At 35.7% G+C, this 23,656-nt stretch overlaps 1 protein-coding gene across 1 annotated transcript in view; it reads right to left on the bottom strand.

The window, feature by feature from the left end:
- The window catches only part of LOC131035250 (uncharacterized), a 367,961-nt gene that overhangs the window by 105,097 nt on the left and 239,208 nt on the right, over positions 1-23,656 (bottom strand). Inside the window, exons 16-17 of the mRNA XM_057966917.2 lie at positions 20,714-20,812; positions 20,503-20,574 (exon numbers count right to left, since the gene is read on the bottom strand). Of these exons, the coding sequence (XP_057822900.2) occupies positions 20,503-20,574; positions 20,714-20,812 (171 nt within the window). The remainder of the gene's footprint in view (positions 1-20,502; positions 20,575-20,713; positions 20,813-23,656) is intronic.

Here is a 23,656-nt window from a genome sequence, read left to right as displayed (position 1 = left end):
AACTCCTCTATCTATCATTACTCATATCTTTTGCATCCGAAGTCAAAGCTAAATGGCCATTGCCCAACACTTTATACACAACATTATCCCGGACATACTTAGCATAGTCACTGTCCTTGCTTATCTGAAGATCAGTTCATTATATCCCACCATGGCTTGGTAATCACTGTGAATATCCACATCGATTGGTATCTATGGCTAGGGGCAGCATTCCTCTGACTTCAAAACATTCCAACAACAAGCAGACAAGAATCACAACATGATAAGAAAATCAACAACAACTCATCCACAGAAAACCAGACATTGATCCCATTAACAACTTCAACACACACATGAAGGATGATTTTCTAGATTATAATTTGTTTACATCTTGCATGAAGTTTTGACTATTTTGCACTTCAAAAATTTTGAATCATTGGATCTCCTGAATTTCTCAACGATGCATCGAGCTAGAGAAAATCGCAAGGGAGTCTAATACTTTTTGGTTTTCTGTCTATGAGGCGATCACTTGTACTATGCAAATTTTGTTTTGAGACATGCTTGGAAACATATCATTGAAGACATTGTTCCACTTTGCGCAACACTCTGGTCATCTTGGTTTAATTATACCTCGACGCTTGTGTCGTCTTGCAATATCAAAATCCATGTACGTTTTACTCAAGTCATTATGGTTCAATTATACCATTATGCTTGTATAAACTTCCAACATATCAAAAGCTCAATGATGACAAACAAAAACAAAGCAAAAACATGTGACTACACAGGAATGACAACAAGAAAAAGAGGGTGATCAATTAGCTACGTATCATTTTACACTGGCATTTAGCTGTGTATCATTTTACACTTGCATTTAGTTGCATATCATTTTAATCTTACATTAGTATCATTTCATTATCATTATCATACATCTCATTTTCAAGATACATTTGACATCATATCATTATCATACATCTCATTTTCAAGATACATCTCACATCATACATCAACGAAATCAAGATAAACAGAGCATCATCATATTTTCATCATAGCTCATACATCATAATCAAAATCAAAAGCATTACTATCTAAGCATTACATCATCATCATCTAGTTACATTCATCATTGCATCCCTCGCATGCATATCTATCACATCATTATGGAATCTTTCTTCACTTTCATATCTTCATCATTCTTCCAACTATCATCTATCATGTCTTATACAGGATGTATCTTTCCTGAAACTAGACGTTTTGATCAGCTCTTATACAAGATATATTGTTCCTGAAACCAGACGTTTTGATCAGCTCTTATACAAGATATATCGTTCCTGAAACCAGATGTTTTGATCAGCTCTTATACAAGATATATTGTTCCTGAAACCAGACACTTCAATCATCGTTGTCTTATACAAGCGGTATCGTTCCTGAAACCAAACGCTTCGATCATCTTTGTCTTATACAGGCGGTGTCATTCCTGAAACCAGACGTTTCGATCATCTTTCTCTTATACAGGAGGTGTCATACCTGAAACCAGACTTGATCTCAATCTAATCAATCTTAATCTCAATCCAATCAATCTAATCAATCTTATCAAACCCATGCATGTCGTCACTATCCACTCTTCTATCTTTCAAATAGCATTCTTCTTCTTTCGAGAGATCATTCATGCCTTTTGTGCACGAACGATCTCCCGAGGAGGCATTATCATATCAAATCTCGACATCAATTTCATATCAGTTTCATATCAACTTTTCATATCGAATCAATTCTTCATATCTGGGACATCATCCATATCGTTCATCAAATCTGGGGCATCATATCAACATTTCAACACACCGCATCATATCAACATCTCTACACAAAAATCATATCCAGCAATTTTTCTTTGAATCAACATGTGCACACACGTCACTTCAAAGGGGCAAAATGTATACGTATAAAAATGACCACTTTCCTAAGTGAATATTTAATATTCATTTTAACCCCATTCCTCTATTTAATTAAATTATGTTTAATTAAATTATTCATATTCATCTATTTGATTGAATAAGTTACTCAATTTATTTAATTAAGTTCACCTAAGCCTTTTTTAACCTTTAATAAAATAAATCACTTTATTTAATTAATTCCCCTTCCTCTCTTTTTTAATTAAATTGATCCTTGCAAGTAAATTAACCTAATTTATTTATTTTAATCTCCCACTTGAATTTATGCAAGTTGCATCTATTATTGTTGAAATAAAGTAGTTTATTTTAATTAAAATTCTCCTCCATCCACTTGCAAAATCCTACATCTCCCACTTGCCTCTCTAAACCCCTTCTAGATTCTTCTAAACACTTCTAATTTAGCCTAATCCATCTCCTAAATATTGTCACATCCCTAAGCAAAGAGAACTCACTTCTCAAAGCCCTCAAAGTCTTTGAAAACCATCCAAGGCTTTATGTCTTCAACAAGTTAACCCTCAAAGTCTTCCTAACCATTAATGGTTAGCTCAACCTTCTTGCATGATTAGAGACTTTCTCTCTCAACCTTCATCTAACCCAAGGGTCTCATCAAGCATTCATTTCTTTGACCATGGTTATTCCTTTAACCTTTGCACAAGAGTTTATCCTTTGGATAAAAGCTTTATCCAATGGATAACCTTAACCTAACCTTAACCTAACCTTAACCCTTACCTCCTAAGGTAACCATGAGGTCTTCTCAAGCATTTAATGTTTTTTACATCTCCTCTCAAGCAACCTCTTGTTGACAATTGTCATCATTTCATTGGTGAGAATTGTAAATATGGATCGATTAACTTTCAATCCTGGCCCTTGTTAAGATCATCCAATCTTGACCATCCATTGCCCTGTTTTTCCTATAAATAGAGTCCTCTCATTTTCATATCCAAGTCTTTAGTATCAAATTTATAGACATTTTACTAAGCATCTAATATATTCATTTTAAATCAAGCATTTAGCCTCTCTTTGCATTAAAATCATCTAAATAAGCATTTTTAGAAGTATTTCTATTATCATAGCATTCTCATATTAGATTAGAATATCATGTTAGGATAGATTTTACTAATCTTTCATCTTATCATCATATCCATGCTAGTTTAACTCATACTAGATTTAATATCATGTATAACTAGGAATGCATTCATATTAAATTGATCAATATCCCTCGTTCTCACAGTTGTCATTCCTAAGTCACTTTGCTCAGTGATCTGAGAGCAAAGGCATTGGCTTGAGGGATCCTGTGAGATAGAGAACAATGGAACGTCCCTTGGGGAGTTGAGCTATTCAACATAGCCCCATATCTTGCACCAAGAGTCCCATTGGTGTGTGGACTTGTCTAGAAACCGAAATATCTGTTTCATTGCTCCACTTTTCCCACACACATATATACACATATTATATGCAAAAATTTAAAGAAATATACAGAGTTATAAAACTAAATATATTTAATAGTATGCTACTTCATCATAGATCAATGCAAAATGCCAAATGATAGTTCATAATTTCAATATTATAATACTATGTCATATGCCATATATTATGTATCAATGTATCATATATGTCCAGGTCCACGCTTCAAATGAAAATCATTACAATTACAAAATTGACAATAAAAAATTTATAATTGTCTTCTATCTTCATCAATCATCAAAAGGATCTAGATAAAGATCATTATCATTTGCTTCAAGTTCACATTCAAAATCATTTGAACCCAAAGCACTGCCACTCCCACTAGGTGCATCATGTGGAGGTATCTCATCATCTTCACCCATAGTGACTCTAGCAAGATCATCAATAGTTGCATCCAAGTTGGTACACTTAAGGGTTACATCCTAATGCTTCATTGAGCCATCTTTGTAAGACCGTTCCTTATGTGTTAGAAGACGCAAATTGGAATGAATATAAACCAAGTCTTCTTCTCTTTTTGCAGCCAACCGATTACGCTTCACTGAGTGGATGAAGGAGTATGTACTGATTCCATTTAGCAGAAAAAGAACTTGCAACCTGTTGAAATTGGAGAGAAAACCAGCAAAACTTAAAAATGAAAATGCAAAATAAATTAAAGAATGTTAAGTGCTAAAGTCTACAATACAAATGTTAAAAATAAAAAGTAAAAAAAATCTTACTTGTGGTAGAATCTTGATTGCAACATGTTGGATGAACAAATAATCTTGATCATGGAGGTACCACCATGTAGTAGCATCCATTTTGGATTGGTCATTAATAGCACAAGAACTATGAATTCTTCTCGAGATAAACAAGCCAAACTGTCTCCTTACATTTTCCACCACACTAGGATCTATGAAGAGTCTAGCAACCGCTTGTACCCACTAGAAACTTCACTAGCTCTATATGGTGGAGTTCTCTATGGAAGAAAAGTACACTAACGCTATAGTACCTGGGAGATAATGCACATGCAAGGAGGTGCAATGGCATAGCCATCTTGTTCCAACGATGAAGAATTGAAAAATACTTCTTTGGGGTCATTCTCTTTTTGTGATATTATGAATTTTTTTTTGTTTTTTCTATCATGGTGTCCATCCCATCATAGACTTCACCCAAACATGTTGTATTTGTATTAGTAAACCTCATCATACTCATGATAGGCTTGGTGAAATTCAAGACATATTCCACATGATCCCACCAATTGTCATCCAAGATCAATGACCTAACCTTTTGGGCCCTTTCTAAATTTGGTTGCTTCCAAACACCTCGTTGCTTACTAATAACCATGGCGCTCATGCCTCTTTCACCTCCAAAAATCGTCTCATCACTATTGTATGCGATCCAAATCAGGTCTCACCAACCTAGGATCATGTAAAAAATGTCGGTAACACATTAAAAAATATTATATGACATAAATAAAATTAAATAGATAAATTAGCTTTACCTTCAGCAATTCTAACTTCAAGAAAATCCTGAAAAATGGCTTGTGACATGTGGTGGTTTGTCACAAACATTTGAATCTCCTCACCTCTTGGTATATTTCCTTAACCCACTCTATTTGAGTGCCAATTGCTTGCATCACCAAGTTAAGGGAGTGTATAGTGCATAGTGTCCAAAAAATGTGCTCATATCTTTGCTCAATCAAAGCGCCTACAGCCTTGCAAACCTTTGCATTGTCTGTAATGACTTGGACAACATTTTCATGATCCACCATCTCTATAGAATCAATAAGGATTTTGGAAATGAACTCTGTATCTTTGAGTTTTCCCTCACAATCAACTGCCCTCAACAACAATGCCCCTTTGGGGGACACTGCAATAACATTTATTAATGGACAGTTTTTACAATATTTTCATCTATCAGAAACAATAGAAACACCCAATTCAACCCAAGACTCTCTAATTGGTTTGAGTGATGTCTCTACAAAATTATTCTCTCTTGCCAATAAGGTGGTGTGCACCTTTTCATACCCAAGACTTGTGAAACCAGAAGTGCACTATTGAGTGCTGCCACCATCTTTCGCCAATATGATGATCTCACCAACTTGAAAGGAAGACCATCGACATGGATGCAACATGCAATTTTTTGCTTTGCAATAACTCTTCTTCCATTTAAATGCCTTGTCCAATGGGCCTCTTTTGCTGGAAAGATTGGGATTTTCTACTTCATCTTGCATAGAGGGTATCTCCAAGAAAGAATGTTGGGAGGCCTTTACTGGTTCATGATCTTTGGGTAAAGTCATTGGTTTTTTGCTTGTGAGGATGGACGGGCTCTTTGTTTTTCTATTTCTAGAGCTTTATCAACTTCTTCTTGTTCTCTAATACATTCTTCTATTTGTGTGGCAGACAACCCTTGCTTATTTGGCCCTTCACACATTTTAATCCCTTTCCTAGGAGGGCCACAAAAGTGACATCTCACTCAATAATACGAGCACCTATAATTGGTTTTACAAAAATTACAATTCCATTCAAATCCCCCACCTCCTAGAAGTTGTTGAAGCATTGTAATATAATTCCATAAAGGAGATATGTTGATGTGTTTTTTATGACACTATGCAACACATAATAAAATACTAAGTATCTTTCCTCTCTTGAACAAAGACCTCTCGGATGCTAAACTATGCGATCAACCAAGACGAATCCAAGGTTCCGATAGTCAAGTCTTAACCTTACTGATTGTGATGTGATTTTGTTGGAATCACAAGGGGACTTACGTTGAAACTTGAATGCTGCTAGAATGTGGAAATTACCTGATTTGAAAAAAAGGAAAAAAGAGACAAAGGGTTTAGAAAGATCTAGTCTACTCCTAAGATCAACGACAATAATGGATCATCTATGATGGACACCTTCCTACATAAAACTGATGTGATCTCTTAAGGGAATTGAAAGGTTTTCATATCATGAATCATTTATCCAAATACCCAATACACTAGCGCAACTTGAATAAACACATCCATAATTGAACTTAGCACATTTTGAGGTTCAGTCTAACTATGCACTGCAATCGAAAGTCATCCAACCACAATTAGTATGAACAAGGAATTATCAACATCCACACATTGCTCCATCACAATCAAATATCTTCATCTAACATGAGGGCCCAACAAGAAACCATGCAATTATCTAGAAGAAACAATGCATTCCACCATGTCTTCAATGAAAAGGATGTTTATTTACAAGCTTGGCAACAATTTCTGCATTCTCCTACACTACTTCTAACTGCTAATTGCTTGCTATCTATTGATTGTTAGCTTTAAACTATTAGTCTTTACAAATGAGAAAATTGAGAATTAAATAAAAATCTTTACAATGAGTGGCTCAGATTGATTCACAATCAATGGCCAAGATTGAAAGATAGAAACCCTAATAAGGTTTCGTTAAACCTATTACATAGCATTTAATGCTTGACCAATGATAAAATTACAATTTATAGGACACATGTCCTCTTAATGACAACCAATGAATGATGAGGGTAGGTACATTGAACTTCGTGCATCCATGTGGTAATTATCTACTTCGTTGGATGAGTTGGGTGAATTGAATCTGGACGTCCTGACTTGGAGTGATTTGATTGGATAGGTGATGACTAGGCGCCACCTCAGCTTACTCCTTGTAACTCTTCACAAGTGTTGGTGATTGAGGCATATCTCTCGATACTAAACATTTCCAAACGCCTGCAGTGATGATGGAGGGAAAGAGATGAAGGTAGGGGATATTCCCAAATTACATCATCTTCTAACTTTGATTAGCTATTCTGGACCTATCTCCTTGATCTTGAATCCCTTCACTAGAAGCCTCCATCTTGGATAACTCTTCTGATGTACTAGCAGCAATTCTTGGACTTCTGAAGGAAATTTAAGATAGTCATATGTTCCTCCCTGAAGTGGATCTGTATGCTTGCCTTGAAGATACTGATATCCTTCTATTTATGATGATGAGTCTTTATCTCTCCCTTGCAATGTTGATGAATGCTAATGTGTTCATCATGTGGAGCATTCTAGTTCCTTGCCTTGTATAATCTTGTGAAATCTCCCCTTTTGAGCAGCTTCCTTGTCTCCTTTCATATCATGAAGTTCCTTGCAATTGATCTTCGTGTCTTGAACATCTCGATCTTGAATGCATTATTCTTACTTTTGCAATTACATTGCCATGCTATGAGGTCCCTTCCAAGTTATTTTCATACCTGATAAGAGAAAATAGGAGTTAAATTTCTAAACATTGTGAAATGGATGGTATCAAAATTACAATATTAAATTAATAAATAAATAAAATGACTTCTCAAATAAAATCTGGAAATGACTTTCTAAGGCTAGAAATGTTGGTGTTCCAAGCCTAGAAATGAAGATCCAAGTCTGGAAATGCATTTTAAAGTGTGCATCCCCTTCCTTACACCTAAGATCTGCTCAAAAACAAGTAAAATGTCCTCCAAATCAGGTCTGGTAAAAGTGATGAAGATCCCCCAAAATTCTACTAGAATAAGTCTTGACAAGTTCACACTGTTGTGCGGATCGCACTTCACGCCTCGTCCTTAACAAAGCTTTCAAAAAACCAAGCCTTGCTTTGCCAGTTGTAGACACAACTAAGCAAAGACCGGTGCAATCTTCAAAGGATTAATAAAGTTTTTCACATTGCTAATTGCATGCATTGAACTTTAAACATTCATTCAACTTAATACTTAGCAATTGAACGAAGATTTACAGGTGTTCAGACTAACCATGCACAAAAATTAACAATCAGCCAACTTCCAATGGTATGAACGAAAAGTTCTATCAAACACTAACTCAAGGAAACCATTGCATTGCTAAAAAATGCACAAACAAAAATAAATGATGGGAAGAAGTAGAACCATGCACTCACAAGAAATTCATACACAGATTAGTCTTCAACAATTCTGTGTTAAATCAAGCAGAGTTTTAGCAACAATTCGTAGTCTTACAAAAAATGGGAGAGAGAAGGCTCCCTTTTATAGATTTACTAAATTTGGATGAATGGTCAGGATTTAATCCAGGAAATGGTCTAGATTCATCCATAAAACATGCCCTCCCATACCTAGTAAAGATGTAACTTGCATCCCAACTAACTTTGCAATTACCAGCCATTAAGTTCCCTCAAAAAGTAAACATGACAAAGCTCAAGACAGAAAAAGGTACTTTGGTTGCTAAGGAAATAACTAACTTTGCGCATTGTGTTTAAGGCTTTATGTTAGCCCAAAATAGATATTTCCTCCTTTATGGAAAGAAACTTTTTCACCATCTAAGTGCCTTTTCCATATATCCCTATCTACTGCCCGCTCTGCCCGAATGTATTCCTAGAACTTCACCAAGACTACCCTTATTTCTTGCACGGGAGGCATGGCTGTGTTGTCCATTCGAAAACTGGTATTCACACAATGATTTTCCACCCTTTTTAATTGTTGATTCCAATCAGCTTTGCTGGCCTCGTACTCTTCTATTATTGCCCACAACAAGCTAGCAGTCTCCATGTCATGCTTGGTGTATGGGGTCCCGTCATTCTTTAGCTGAGTTTCAGCGTGTCAAACTACATCTTGGCTCTTCTATCGCCAATCAAATTTCCCAAAAGCTGGGAGCAACAATCTCCATTGAATGCTTGGGCGTTCTCACAAGTCTCCCATCCCTCATCAACGATGTCCAGGACGTCGTTCTTCAATCTTAAGGCCCTGTACAATTCTTCGACAGTGTCGAACTTGTGTAGAGCAATAATTTGTTAGCCCGTGGGGATCTCGGGGAAAGTCTACAATAATGCAGCCATGAGAGGAAGTGGATTACTAACCTCTATTCTCATTCCTTCCAGGCCATTTTCGATGGATTACATTGGTTTAAGATTTTGGTCCATGTTCTCCTCTAGGAAAATCAGAACCTGAAGCACTTGATTTCCCTTTTTTGTTATTTCTTTTGTAATGTCCCCACTTTGAAATAGAATTTAATAATAAATGATAATAATAAAATTAAAACATTAAAAATTAAATTAAAATATAAAATAATATAATTAAATATGATTAATTAAAAATTAATTAAGTTAATGAAAAGTCAAAAGTCATGAAAGGAAAAGTTGTGACTCCCTCAACATTGAGATATAAAAGGGAGAAGAGAACCTCATTTGAGGGGGGATAATTTGGAAATGAGAAGTGCAGATCTGATTTAAATAATAAGTGCACATCTGATTATGAAAGGCTGTGTCCCTTTCAAAGGGTAGAAATAATGAAGAGTTGCACTCTTTCCAAAGGGCATACATGATGAAGAGGTGTGACCTCTCCCTCAAATGGAGAGATATAAAGGGGAATAAATCGCTGAGGAAAAATCACGTCTGGACTTCAATCTGAATATACGCTGCTCTAATCACTAGCCATTGGTTGACATCCACTGCATACGAACAACCATAGCCACGTTGGAAGCAAAATCGTGGAAGGAGGGAAGCATACCCAGCATATCTAGGATACACCACCAGCAAGTAATCGGTTCACCCTAAACCATAGTAAATACTTCATGAATAATGTCGTAGAATTCGAATCATACCGCAAGATAAATTTAAATACAATAGCCGGTAAATAACAGAGATACATTCTAAATTAACAGAGATGCATTTATAATCAAAGTTGCAGAGATACATTCAGAATTAGCATAATAGAGATGCACCCAGAATTGTAATGACACTTCTAGAGACAGAGATACATTCAGGATTATATTATAATAGCGATATATTAGTGCTGTTAAATAACAAATTACCATAAGATTGTAGAGATACACTCAGAATTAAAACAGAGGAAATAGAGATTGCTTCAGAGGAAATTTACAGAGCTAGGGATCATTGAGGCATTTCAGAGCAGAGTTGAATGCCAAGATTTCAAGAGGAATCCAGAGAGAGATTCATAGGGAATCTCTTAGAGACAATATATATATTGTAGAGATTAACCATATGCATATGTTAGAGCTAGAGAGGCTTGAGCAAGGGTGGGATCTCTGCCAAGCTTTGAGAGCATTAATGATTTCACTCATTAATAGAGATCCCAAATACAGACCTTAGGAGGACGACATCTTGGATTGCTCCTAACTGAGAAGTGTTTCTCAATAGAGGGTTGGGTCAATCCAGGTAAGGTCCAACTAAGTATTGTATCCTTTTTATAGATAACAATAAATTAGTTTAACATTATTTGTTAAATATGTAGAATAACGTATCGCATTCTTTCTTGTATAATTGCACAAATAAATATATATGTTTAATTACCTTTCATATTGTTTGTATACTAACGTTTGTTTGCAGGACTTGGACGCCAAATAATCCAATCCCCAACTGGGAACATTACATCTTTAAACTATTCTTGCAATACCTTGTCTATGGCCCTTATCATTTTGTACTTAGCTGTTGTTTTCTATGCCAGTGCCGCAGGAGGGACACAAGATTCCTCGGCATGCTATAGTGGTTTAACCAGGTGATCAATGTATCCTTTAGCCTGTTCTGCTCGAGTTTTGTACATTTCTTTTTCCTCTGTCTATTTCTTTAATAGCCTCAGTATTGTCTCAAAGGAGTCCTAGAATTCCTCAACTTCCTGCTCTTTAGTTGCCCTTCCCATTGGGACTGAAAAAAAGTTGTAATCAGCAAGCATTACATCTTCGGCTGAATTGTTCGATGGCAGAACAACAAAATGCACTACCCGGTTCTACTAAGCATCCCTAGTTATTTTCGGGTAGGTCCTTGGTTTCTTCTTCTCCCTAAATTGAGGTTGTACTACACAAGAAGATAAGTCTTTGAGACTCAAGGGTGGCCACACTACTACTTTCTTTTCCGTTCCAGTCTTCCTACATTCAGGAGGTGCAGATGGGCTAGAAGTGACCACAATTTGTTTCCCTTGCCCTCTAGAAGCCGCAACTGACCCCATTTCTACTTTGTCTTGCCCACCTAGAGACAAAAGTTGGCCTTCAACAACATGTTCTTCTCCTCCGATCGAGCTTTCCCTGACCTCGCTCAGTAACTGCTGAAGTATTTCTATTTCTTGTTGTTCTTTGCCTCTGGTTGTGTCTTCCTCCTTGTCTTCCGATCTAGCAAGTTGAATTTCCACTTCCTCAATCTGATTTGAGGGATCCTCTAGATCAATGATCTATATTTTTTTCTATTGCAGATTAGACCCTTCTAGGTCAATTGATTCAATGAGAGTTGATTCTATTTGCAGCATAGGAGGGGTGGACCGACGCTCTACATTAGTTGCATCTCCTGCAAGGGTAGAATCTTCCTGTGAGGTAGTGGCAATAGATGGCCTCCTTATATTTAATTTCTTGCGAGCAGGGGCTTTGGGCAATAAACTTTTCTTCCTTCGAGACTTCTTAGATACTTTTGGTTCCTTACTAGCCTTTTTCTTCTTTCTTTTCTTTAGAGGCTCTTTTTAACCTTCTTTGTTTTCCTCTTCTGCATGTGCTGCAGCAGGTGCTTCTTCTTCGTCATCTGAGGATTGAGACTCAAGGTCTCCCATCAGGTTATAGATGAATTTCATAGCTTCACGAGTTAGCTCCTCAACACGCTGTTGTATCCAAGCATCAATGAATCTCTTAGGTCCCTCCATTATCACCCCTAAGTTGGTGATAGGATCTTGAGACCAGTTGATCAAAGTTGGAGGGTGATCCTTGACAGAGTCATAGTCATGATGTTGCAAGCAATCCTTACCATCATCTATCTACTCTAGAACCCGGGCATACTCGAAGGTTCTGATTTGGTATAGGCTAAGTCTAGGGCATTCTCTCCTTCGAACCTCAAAATCATCAGTACAGCTGGCCCAATAATCCTCTATATTCATCTTGTGCCTATAGTTCCGACCATAAGTTTTTCGTCTTAGCCCTGTAGGATAGAAGCTTGTCCTACTGGGATGCTCTTGTAAGCAATATGAGGCCAATTCCTCGACTGACTGTTCTTCCTACGTGGGAGTTTTTAGATATATATCATTATCTCCAATTGTCATTGGGAATGATACTCATGTGACTTTCTTCTCCTTGAGGATTCTCCTTGTCGCATTAGCTTGTCTAGAAACCTTTAGGAGTACCAACTTATCAGTGGAGTACTTGGCGAGTCGGTATGATGGCAAGCCTTCAAATCCTGAAATTATCTAGTAAGAGAATCTAGGAAACTGAATGAACCATGTTCCATATCGCCTTACCAGGGCAATTCCCTGTTTGGACAGCCTTTGTTGTAGTCCATGTTATCACAAAAGTTTGCACCCGTGCTGAGCTATCAACTAAGCAACCTTGTGAAACATGGAAACAACCCCAAAGTGGGACCCTATGTAATGGGATTGAATCTCCAACGAAGGCCGACTTCCTTCTCAATCCAAGTGTAGGTGTTGAACCAACTCAACACTCCAAATCCTACTTCTAAACCTACCCTAACAACTTGCAGAGGAAAAGGGAAGAAGGGAATGCTAAAATGAAAGGAGGTGATGCACCAAGATAAGAGATGTTTCTCTCCCCACCCAGAAATGACACAAAGAATAAATTGAAACACCCTAGAGATGCACAAACTTTAGTTGCATGAATGACCCCAAACGCATATATGAAGGTTAGAAATTGCTAAGAGTCAAAAGGGGAGAAAGTTTCCCACAGGTTAACACAGCATACACATGACAGAAAGCCACCAACACACACTTACAATGAAGGTAAGAACACATACACAACATGCATAAGTTGAAGTAAGGCAAGAATGACAATTTCAATTCATTAAAAGGCCAATATCCAAACTTACAGTTGCAGAAATGCAAGAAATATACAAGTCTTCAAGAGAAGTAAAAGAGCAAAGAATAGCTGAAGCCAACAGGGAGAGAAACCTTTACAATGAGGCTTCACAACCTTTATATAGAAAACTGGTCGTAGAGGAGAAAACATTCGTCAAAGAAGAGAATCCTTGACCCTTGTGTGTGTAGAGGAATGTCAGTCAAGGAATGCAGAAAAGTGCATGCACCTGACATGGTGTAAATGCAAGCAACCCGACCATACCTTGACAAGGAAACCCCAAGAAGAAAAGTACTTCTAGAAGGTAGATTACCTGACATTCTAAAGTCAGAGCATGCAGGCATGACATGGCGGTTGACAAGTAACCATAAATAAGCATGGCCCTGACATCACATGATAGAAATCATGCAAAAAACATTAAATGCACCCTTGTAGCTCCATAAAAGAAAGTGTACAAGTCGCAAGAGATGGTGTAGCATTAAGAGCTATGAGTGTTGATCACGCCATCTGGAAGTGTTGCAAGTCGTTGGAAGTCGAAAGACTTGGGAACCTTGGGGTTCCGGTGTTACGAGGTTTCGAGGAAAAGAGTTAGGAACTTGGGAATTTTGGGGTTCTGAAGTTACGAGGTTCTGAGGAGAAGACTTAGGAACTTGGGAACTTCGAAGTTCCGGAGTTATGGGGTTCCGGGGAGAAGAAGACTTGGGAATTTGGGAACTTTCCCTCTGACAAGACAACACTTCACATTTCATGATTCCCTTCTTTCTTTCCTTGATCAATAGGGGTAGTGCTGGTCCATAGAACATATCTCTGATCGATTCTCACTGGTGGACCGAGGGTGTCATAAAAATGACAACATTTTGGCGACCTCGGCAGGATGCTTGCCTACTACATTGAATTGTCTTCTTATCCAGAATCATGCAATGAGAAATGTATTAGGAATAGTGATATCGAGCACATCAAAACTTTCAATCCTCATGTGCCTCTTGACATCCTCTTTAGTTATAAAACAAGGATCCCACACAATCTTGCATAAGCACTCTTGAACTTGAGATAAAGGATCGATGTGCCATTTTTTGTTTATTGTTCCCTTCACCTTTTCATCGTTATCAAAATGCTTTCCATGATGACAAGAACTATATAATGATATGGAATGAGACTGATGCAATAACTCTCTACTACAATTCTTCTTATTCCTAGAGTTATAATGAAAGAGGCAATCAAAGTGTTTTACAACAGCACTGCCATTTTAAAATTGAGAACCATTCATAGAACAAGAATCAATTGAAGCTTTCTTCATTGATTCATGCCTACCAACTTGTAAACCACTCTCACATGGCAATGACGATCCTTTCAGTGCAAGAAATCTCAAAATGTGTTTCTTCAACACCATTAGAAGTTAATGCAACATCTATTTCATTTTTGGAATCCCCACCATCATTATATAATGTAGATTTCTCGTTAATTTCATTAAGACATTCTTTTGAGGTGTGTGGACTCATTAGTAATCATTGGAATGTCTCATTTAGTTAAGGGATCTTTACCTTCAACCTGCAATTCTCTTTCCTTCTACTCCTTTGTAGCTTGTTGTACATACTGTTCAATCCTCTCTTCCTTCTTTGGGGAATTTTCTCCAGCTTATGTTCAATGATCTTGTTGGTTGAAAATTTTGTACACTTGGGAAGGCGTGCAAAATTATGGTTTCAGCCACAACGTGACTTAAAAACTCTCATAATTCTAAGGGAAGGCTCCCCCTTTCCTACTTCATCTAACTATTAAAAATTAACTATAACTTATAAACACTATTTTAACTTGGGTGAGACAACATCCTTTTCTCCTTTTCAAAAAGATGATATTCTTTTCTCTTTTTTCAGAAAAGAAACTATGACTTGGAGTAACAAATACAAAAAATCTCAACAATTACAAAAATGCTTATACAAAAGAAGCGAAATTTCCATAAAAGCACAAAGTCTTTTGTCACATCCCTGGGATAGGAATGTAGAAACAAAAGCTCAAAATCTTCACTCTTCTACTGTCCTATCAACCTTCCAAAATGATTAGTATAATAACAATATACAACAGACAACAGCTCAAAGTCTGTCAATATGATGCACCTCTAGACTGCTATTGAATAAGAACAATTACAAGCACAAAGTCTTGTAGTCTCTTCCTATCTTGACACTTAACTATGCTAATTTAACCCTCGATATTTGCAGCACAAAGTCTGCAAGAAATCAAATTAAAGCTCTTTTCCAACAACCTTAACTAGAATCTCAAGTATACGCAGAAAGATATATCACTGTAACATTAGAATACAATGAATATATGAACAAAGCCTCCACATAAAGTTTGAAACTCAAATGTCCTTATATTGCTTGAGAGTCCAATTTACAAGTATAAAACACCAAGTTTTTATCGCTGTTAATTTCTGCAGAATTTTCTTGCTTGCCAAAAAGATAGATAATACATATAGCATCCTCGAAATATATAGGAGAGGGGCTAAGAGCAAAAAGTGGGAGAAGTCCAACTAACTAAGACTTATTCCACAACCAAGTATGACTTATTCCAAATTACAATCGTATTGTCTTTCAACTTGTAATTTGTTTACATGTAATTACAAGTAATATGACTACTTGCAATTACAATTTTTGACATTACATGTAATTTGTCAAAGAGAAATTACAAATGCATAATTGAAACTAATCTAAGTGTCCAAGACACAGCTTTTTTATATCATCCTCTATCTAAGAGGTCGTCATGTTGCTACAAGATGTTGGCACTTGAAGTATTCAAGAGCAGTGAAGGTATTTGTCCAAGAACATCAACTTGCATCATTGATAGTTCTAATGTCCTTTGCCACCGAAATCCAACCTCATCTTCTTGCTTGGGGTCTTACTGATTCTTCAGGAGAAGTTCTCTCTGTGCATATGACATTGTACTCTTGTCATTTAATGCCATCAACATATGACAGCACTGGCTTTTGCTTACTATCCTTACATGCATTGAAACCCCTTGCAATCGGGTCTCTAGGACCCAACTACAAGTATTGATCTTGAAAAAGAAAGACGTGGGAATGAGAGTATGTGGAGACAAAAGATGAATTTCCGATCTTGGGAGGTAGAATGCAAGTGCAAAGGATCATATCGAACTTGGAATGCGGAAATGGAAGCAAGTTAGGAAAAAAATTTGACACTTACACTTGCAATCGGATCTTGAAGATCCAAATGCAAGTAAGAATGCTTGTATTATTGGCATTAGCTTGCAATCGGGTCTTGGAACCCCGATTGCAAGTGTGAGATGAAGTAAGACTGCAGGTAGGAATAAACTTGCAATCGGGGGGGTTTCAAGGCTCGATTGCAAGTGAAATTCATCAAAACACTCATGCAATATTGGCTTGCAATCAAGTCTTGGAACCTCGATTGCAAGTGTGAAAGGTTTGCAAGGTAGGCACAAACTTGCGATCGAGGTTTTGAAACCTGATTGCAAGTAAGAACATCGAAATGCTCACACAATTGTGGCTTGCAATCGAGTCTTGAAACCCCGATTGCAAGTGTAATATTCGTTTCATTTTTATTTTATAAAACATACTTGTAATCGGGTCCTAGAAACCCGACTACAAGTAAAGCAAACTTTAAAACAATGAGTTGACTTGTAATCAGGTTTCTATGACCCGATTGCAAGTAAAGTTCATTTACTTGCAATGACAGCAAAAAGTTCCTACTTGCAATGACTGACTCAAGACCCGAAATTGTACAAAAAGCAAGGAAAATGAAAACAAAACCCAACCAAAACTTGGACAATGATGACAAACACACCCATTCATGATTTGACATTAACAAATACGAGTTTTAAACCTTGTAAAACATTCCTTAGAGAATAAAACCACCAATTTTGAGTAAAAATTTGTAGGGGTTGCCTATTTTTGAAAATTCAAAAATTGAGACAACAGAACTGTTTATCAAGGGCTTGTTGCAGGTTAGGTTCTATTATTTCTTCTTTCTCTAGGAACATGGTTTTAGTAGGTTTCTTTCCCTATCTGTGGAATGCAAAAATCTATGAAAGAGACATCAACTTGAAACTCTTCATTATGTGTTATATATTTGGTATGGAGAGCTGCCAATTTTACTTCTTCTTGCATCAACTCTCTCACGTAGTCTTGTTGGTTACCTTCATTCTTACAATTCTTCCTATGATGGTTCTAGTGCTGGTCAAAAGTTAATGCAAGTTTGAAAGCATTATCTCTTCTTTGATACTCAAAGATTCTATCAAGCTCCTCTTTCTACAACATTCGCTCTAGTATCTTGATTAATTTTTCATAAGACTCTTGCATTTGTATTATTGCATCAAGAAAATGATTTACATTGCTTCCTTTTATCTGAGATTCAGCATCTTACCATGATTCACCCTACAGGAAATAACCCCTAACTAAAATATTCATATAAATTGCTCTGATATAGAACAAAGAAATGAAAATCAAGCAAAACATCCATGCAAAATAGTTAGATCTAAAATGCCCACATAGAATAAAGTTATAAACAGATCTGAACATAAATTGGTTGGAATCGGGTGTTTTATTCAAAAATATCATTCAATGATTACAATATTTGTTGCTTCGATTATTTTTTGACAACAAAGTTTACAATGATCACAAACATGTTGAGAAAAATATTTTGAAAGCTGAAATCCACTAAGCTTGAAGTGCAGATGCAGCTTCTGCATGAAGTTGTTATAGGTAATCTAAATGAAGCTGTTATAGGTAATCTAAAGGGATTTCATTTTTTGAACTCTAGAAACAATTGGGGTTTCATCCATTTATCTTCAAAAGCTATCGGTTTTCATCTTCAGATCCAATAAATGAACACAAGTGCTAAAGTCTGCAATTCTGAATTTATGGAGATGATGTCCAAACATGATCCAAACTCATGAATCTGTCTGCCTAATATAGAAGTTTAAGGCCTAGTTTGGGCCGAAATTTTCTTGTTATTTTATAATGGCATTCTTTGTTAGTTGTGGCAGTGGGTGAAGCCCTTCATTCAAATAGTTAGGTTTTGTGAAAGTGTATGCCTAAGTGCAAGGGTTCAAGGAATTGCATACCTAAAGGACAAGCGAAAAATTCTCCCAAGTTTTAATGTTGAGTGTTCGAGGAATGGGATTTTGGGTTGTAAAAATGCAAGACAATAAGGGGTCTAGGCATTCATATGCTTATAGGAGAAATACAATGAGGGTACGAGGATTTAATGGTTGGGAAACTCAGCTGACACTTTCATTGAGGTAGGTTGTCATCAAAACCTTCAAAGGTCCCAAGAGGAATGTGTGGGCAGAGAAGTGAGGGTTGGAGAATTGAGATGCTAGGTGAATGAGGAGGTAGAAGTCCAAAGGTTTGTGGGAGAAAAGTAAGTGGGAGAAAAGTAAGTGGAGATGAAAGGAAGGCAATACAATAAGAGAAAAGTCCAAAATCCTACCCAAAGTAGAAAACTGACCCAAACATTCTCAAAACTTAAATAATTTATAAAGAACTAGACGATGTAAAAACCCATTCAAGTCACTTAGATTTGTGTTTGCCTAGAAAAACTTTAAGGAATGCAACATTTTCAGAAGTTTTGAATGGGAGGCAAATGCTTAAAGCTCAAAACATGTAAAAATATGTATTATAGACAACTTTTGAGAAAATCATGAAATGTACAACTAATCCAACAAGTTAATGCATTTTTATAGGAAAGCTTGACAAATTTTATTTTAAAAATAGCTAAAAAATTTACTATTAGTGCTTTTTATTAAGATTTGGTTATCAGCTAGTTGGATAAAACAGTTCATAACAAGTACCTTGGTAATTGCTGTGATGGATACCACAATCCGGAAACTACTGCATTGACTATTTGAATGCATATTTTACTGCATTAACTACAATGAAAAATATTTATTTAGGTATGTTGACTAATGGGATCAATTTTATATCCTATACAAAATGATGTGTATTAATCATTGTACTAATGTAATAATACTGAATCAAAATGATTTTTGGTTTATTAAACATTTTTGAGGTGTTTTTTGAATCTGGAATACAATCTGTGCAGAAGTGATATACTTGTTGATTACCCTGAAAGGATTTTTACAATATAGTTGTTCCAGAATGGAAATGATCCAAGTCCTCCTTTCAAGCATCATGGCAATTCATCACTACACCACCACTCTTTATGAATACGAAGAATTAGAACATCATGAATGATTACAACAATTGTACCAGTCAAAAATTACTCTCCCTATCCCTAGAGGGGACTCTAACATAGTTGTCTGTTTATCACGAGATACAACACATTAATAGTATTATTCAGTGTCTTGAGAAGGGCCATACTTTAAAGTAATTGTTGTCATGTGATAGAGACTAAGGCCTTGTAACGTCCACTTTTTCGAAATGAGTCAAATCACAAACCTGCAGCCTATCTTTATTCCTCACAGGCTGAAGGGAGGATTTATAGGCGAATAAAATAATAATACTTATTAAGTGTCCAAAAAGAACCTAACCTATAATGGTGAAGAAAAAGGACACTTAATTTAGTATTATTACTTTGGGCAAAAAAGTAAATGACTAATATAAAAAATGATGAATATTCAGATGAAAGAAATATTAATTACCCGAAAGGTAATTGATAATGAAAAAAGGTGAAAAGTGAATAATAAAAAAAAAGATAATTTTTAATTATTTTTTAGGGTTGTTGGAAAAAGCATAAAAAAAGAAGAAAGTATGGAGAAAAGGATTCATTCTATCATTGCAGATTTTGGAGAAACCCTTGTGCATTCAACAATTCTTCTTAGAGGATAAAAAGCCTCCTGGAATTCTCAGGAATTGGAGGGCGAAAATGTTCTGATTTCCCATGTTGACTTCACTGAGGAGCCAATTTTGGACGTCAACGGTTTAACAAGATACAAAAATTGCAAATAAAATATTTAAACCTTGCTAGGTTTCTTTTCTTGTGTTTTGCCTTATCCTATTCAATATTAAACCTTTTTCAATATCTTTGTGATTACAACTCATAAAATACAAAAGTTTTTATCTTTTGTGCTTTGATTAAATTGTTATCTTCTATGGTTATACTGTAGAAACTTTCTATATGCATCAATAAAGAACACATTTTATCAATCGAGCATTTGGGTCAATCTTTTAAATTAAAAGCTACCAAAAAATAACCATTCTAGCATTGTCACATTTAAAAATTCGATCAGTGTAACTTGTAAGCTGATAAAAATAATGTACATAAATCATAAAGCATAAAATCAAAATAAGACTGAACTAATGTGCATACTGTATACAATCCTAATGCAGAGAAACAAAATAAAACAAGTTGGACAGCTTACCTTTCCAAGTGCACGGCCATAGTCCACTGAGTAAGCATAAACACAATTGTCAAAAGATCCTGCAAGGACAACCTATATGAAAATATAAATTACTACATGGACATTAAATAGAATTCAATGTTATGAAGATATGAAAATCATCAATAAGAATATTTTAAAAAGAGGTGATAGCCTAGATATACTTAGCCAAGAGGTTCTACATAAAACATACAGGATACGCATCCGTGCTTTTAGCCAAAGCTAGAGAAGACAGTGGTAAACTTCCCAATTTTGTAGAACGGAGTTGGAGACCATCTGAAATGGAGTAAACCTATTAATCACATAAGAGATTAAAATTTAGATTATTTCATTATGAAGTAATTAGATTTAATCAGCTAGATAGTCTGATCATATAATTTGGTTTAAAATTAGTAACGTACTACTCTCAAGACACTGTAGCTATATATAATGAACTGTAAAGCCAAAGAAAATAGTTGTACCACACAATTAGAATGATCATAGGAAAAGTTCACATTTAGAAGATCTCCAAGTGGCCAGCCAGAAGGAAATTTTTAGAACCTTTTCTATAGCATCTTCCCTCATCATCTTGTGAACAAGGAGTTGAGGAAAGTAATGCTTGCTCCATCCAAAAGCAAGGGCATTATGAAGAATGCCAATGAAAGACAATATATCATATTGACTAAGCATAAAGTGAATATGTCAATGTCAATGGAAGTGTAAAAGTATAGGTATCTTAGAATAGCCAAAAGAAGCACTCAATGCAATCTCCAATGAGCTGTGAAAAAAGAAAAATTATAAAAAGGTAGAAATGTGTTCACCAACGACATGGTAGAAAGGTAGAACTTTTCCGCTTTCAAAAGTTCTTGTGCCTCCTTCTTCACATTTGGGTGATGCTCCAAAGTTTTTTGCTTTTCTCTTGGTAACAATTACTTCATCATAAACTTTCTTGGATTTTATTTTCCTTTCCTTGCTCTTGTATTTCCTTTCATGGTATCAGAGCAAGTTTCTAATCCTTGTTTTAAGTTGACATTGATGAAGGTTACCATTCTGTGGAGTTCACCTTGTTGGAGGCATTCTTGAGAGGAGCAGAAGTTCTTTTTCTAATATTTTCTATTGTGCAGGTTTTGGTTTCAGATTTTTAACTTTTTTTTCAAACTTGTTAACAAGTTTGCCTGCAGGTTTAATCTTCTATTTTAGTTTTTTTTTATTCAAAAATAAAAGGGCTTTGGAAGGCTTGCCGCCAAAGTTCCTTCTTTCTAGTTTAAATTTGTGTCTTTGGAAGGCTTGCCGCCAAAGTTCCTTCTTTCTAGTTTAAATTTGTGTCTTTGGAAGGCTTGCCGCCAAAGTTTCTGTTTTTTTTAGTGTGCATAGTTTGGAAGGTTTACCGCCAAACTCAGTTTCCTTAATCTGTTTGGTCGGCTTGCCGCCAAAACTAATTTATTATTAAACTTCATTTCTGATTCACTTGCAGATTTTAACTTTTTTCTTGCTTACAACTATTCTGATTCAATTTGTTTGAATCTGCCATTCAGTCCTAACATCTTTATTTGCAGGTGTTATTGATAAATAAAAAGGGTTTATATTGTAAGAATAACTGATTGTAGCAAACTATTATAATTTCTCTTTAAGGCAGATATAATTTATTCTTTATCATTTTATTTCAAACCTTCTCTGTATTTAAGCATTTTAATTTAAAATCTAAAATCATTTTCAAAGTACCTATAAACGATCCCTAATCATAAAAAATTAGTTCAACATTCAATAGTTTATCTAGCCTCTGACAAAGGGTACTCAAAAAAAAAAAAAAAACCTCATTCTTCCCACAAAATTTTCTGTAAACACCAGCAAAGGTTTCCAACTTGTATTCTGTGTTATTCCGCTCCTTAGGATCCAGGTAGATCTTCATTATCCTCGAGCCATCATCACGGTAACAACAGCATCGTATGAGTTGGGTGGAGAGTTGATTTTTGAAGCATCCACACCTTCAGCGCTGCTATTGTTAAGGTCTTCTATTTCTAAATTTGCAGGAGGCATTGGCTCGCCCATCCTTCTCCACTGCTTGGATTACCTCTGCCTTCTAATTTGCATGATTCTGTTAGTGACTCAAACTGCATTTCAGATTGTTTTTAACAAACCACATTTACGGGCAAGCTACATCCAAAGCACTGGATAGCTAAACGATAACAGCCATATTTTGTCCGATCTTATTCCATTGAAAAGAAAGCAACAAAACCAGTCACTGCGACAAATCTAGCTAAAAATCGTTCAGTACTCATCCCCCTCATCACCCTCGTCACCCTCTCTTGGTATTCAAACTTGGTATTCTTTCCCATTAGGACGACTGAATCGGTCCTCAATGCCTCCAAACGAAACTGCAACCTCTCCATTCAAAGATTCTGTAGCAAACAGGAAATTTTGCTATAAGTGAAACGTTCCGGCAGAAGAGATAGAAAATGAGATAACTGTACAACGATAGTTGGTAAAATTAGGTTGGTAAAATTTTCAGCTGTTTTGGCTATAAAGATGCTCTCTATACCAATAATTATAATCTGCTCAAGCAGTGTGTAAGTCTGTTTCTCAGTGTTTCATTCAGTTCCAAAAATATTCCTTTAATATCATGACTGATATTTAAGTTGCAAATCATTATTTATTTGACCATCGTGTAACGTCATATTCCCTGCAAATCATTATAATCTGCATCAAGATTTCTGCACCGTATTATTGTGTAACGTCGCCTCTGTTTGCAGTCTGTTCTCAGTCTGTGTCCCAATTATTCTTTGTGAAACGGTTCTCCATCATTAAATAACGTTTCTGCATTTATAATATCAGTTTTGTTGGTTTTAAAAAAATATTACATTTCACCACATATAAGGCTTAAACGATTAAGTTTTAATATATAGTAAGTTTAAAAAGTTTAAAAGATTCAAAAATTTATTAAGTTTTAATATATAGTAAGTTTCAAAGTGTGAATCAAAGTTTTACAAAAGAAGTTTTTTTTTAATATAATTTTTTTTAAAACAATTTTATTTTGTTAAATGAAAATAGTTTAAAATATTTTTTTTTTTTGTTTAAATAAAATTAAAGTTTTTTAATAAAATTTTATACTTCCATAAATCAGTTTTTTTTTTAAAAGGTTATTATTTGAAATTTGCTT

Source organism: Cryptomeria japonica, chromosome 2, assembly GCF_030272615.1.
Source record: "Cryptomeria japonica chromosome 2, Sugi_1.0, whole genome shotgun sequence".
Lineage (NCBI taxonomy): Eukaryota > Viridiplantae > Streptophyta > Pinopsida > Cupressales > Cupressaceae > Cryptomeria > Cryptomeria japonica.
The sequence above is the reverse complement of the archived record's forward strand: the minus strand, read 5'-3'. Positions and strand labels throughout refer to the sequence as shown.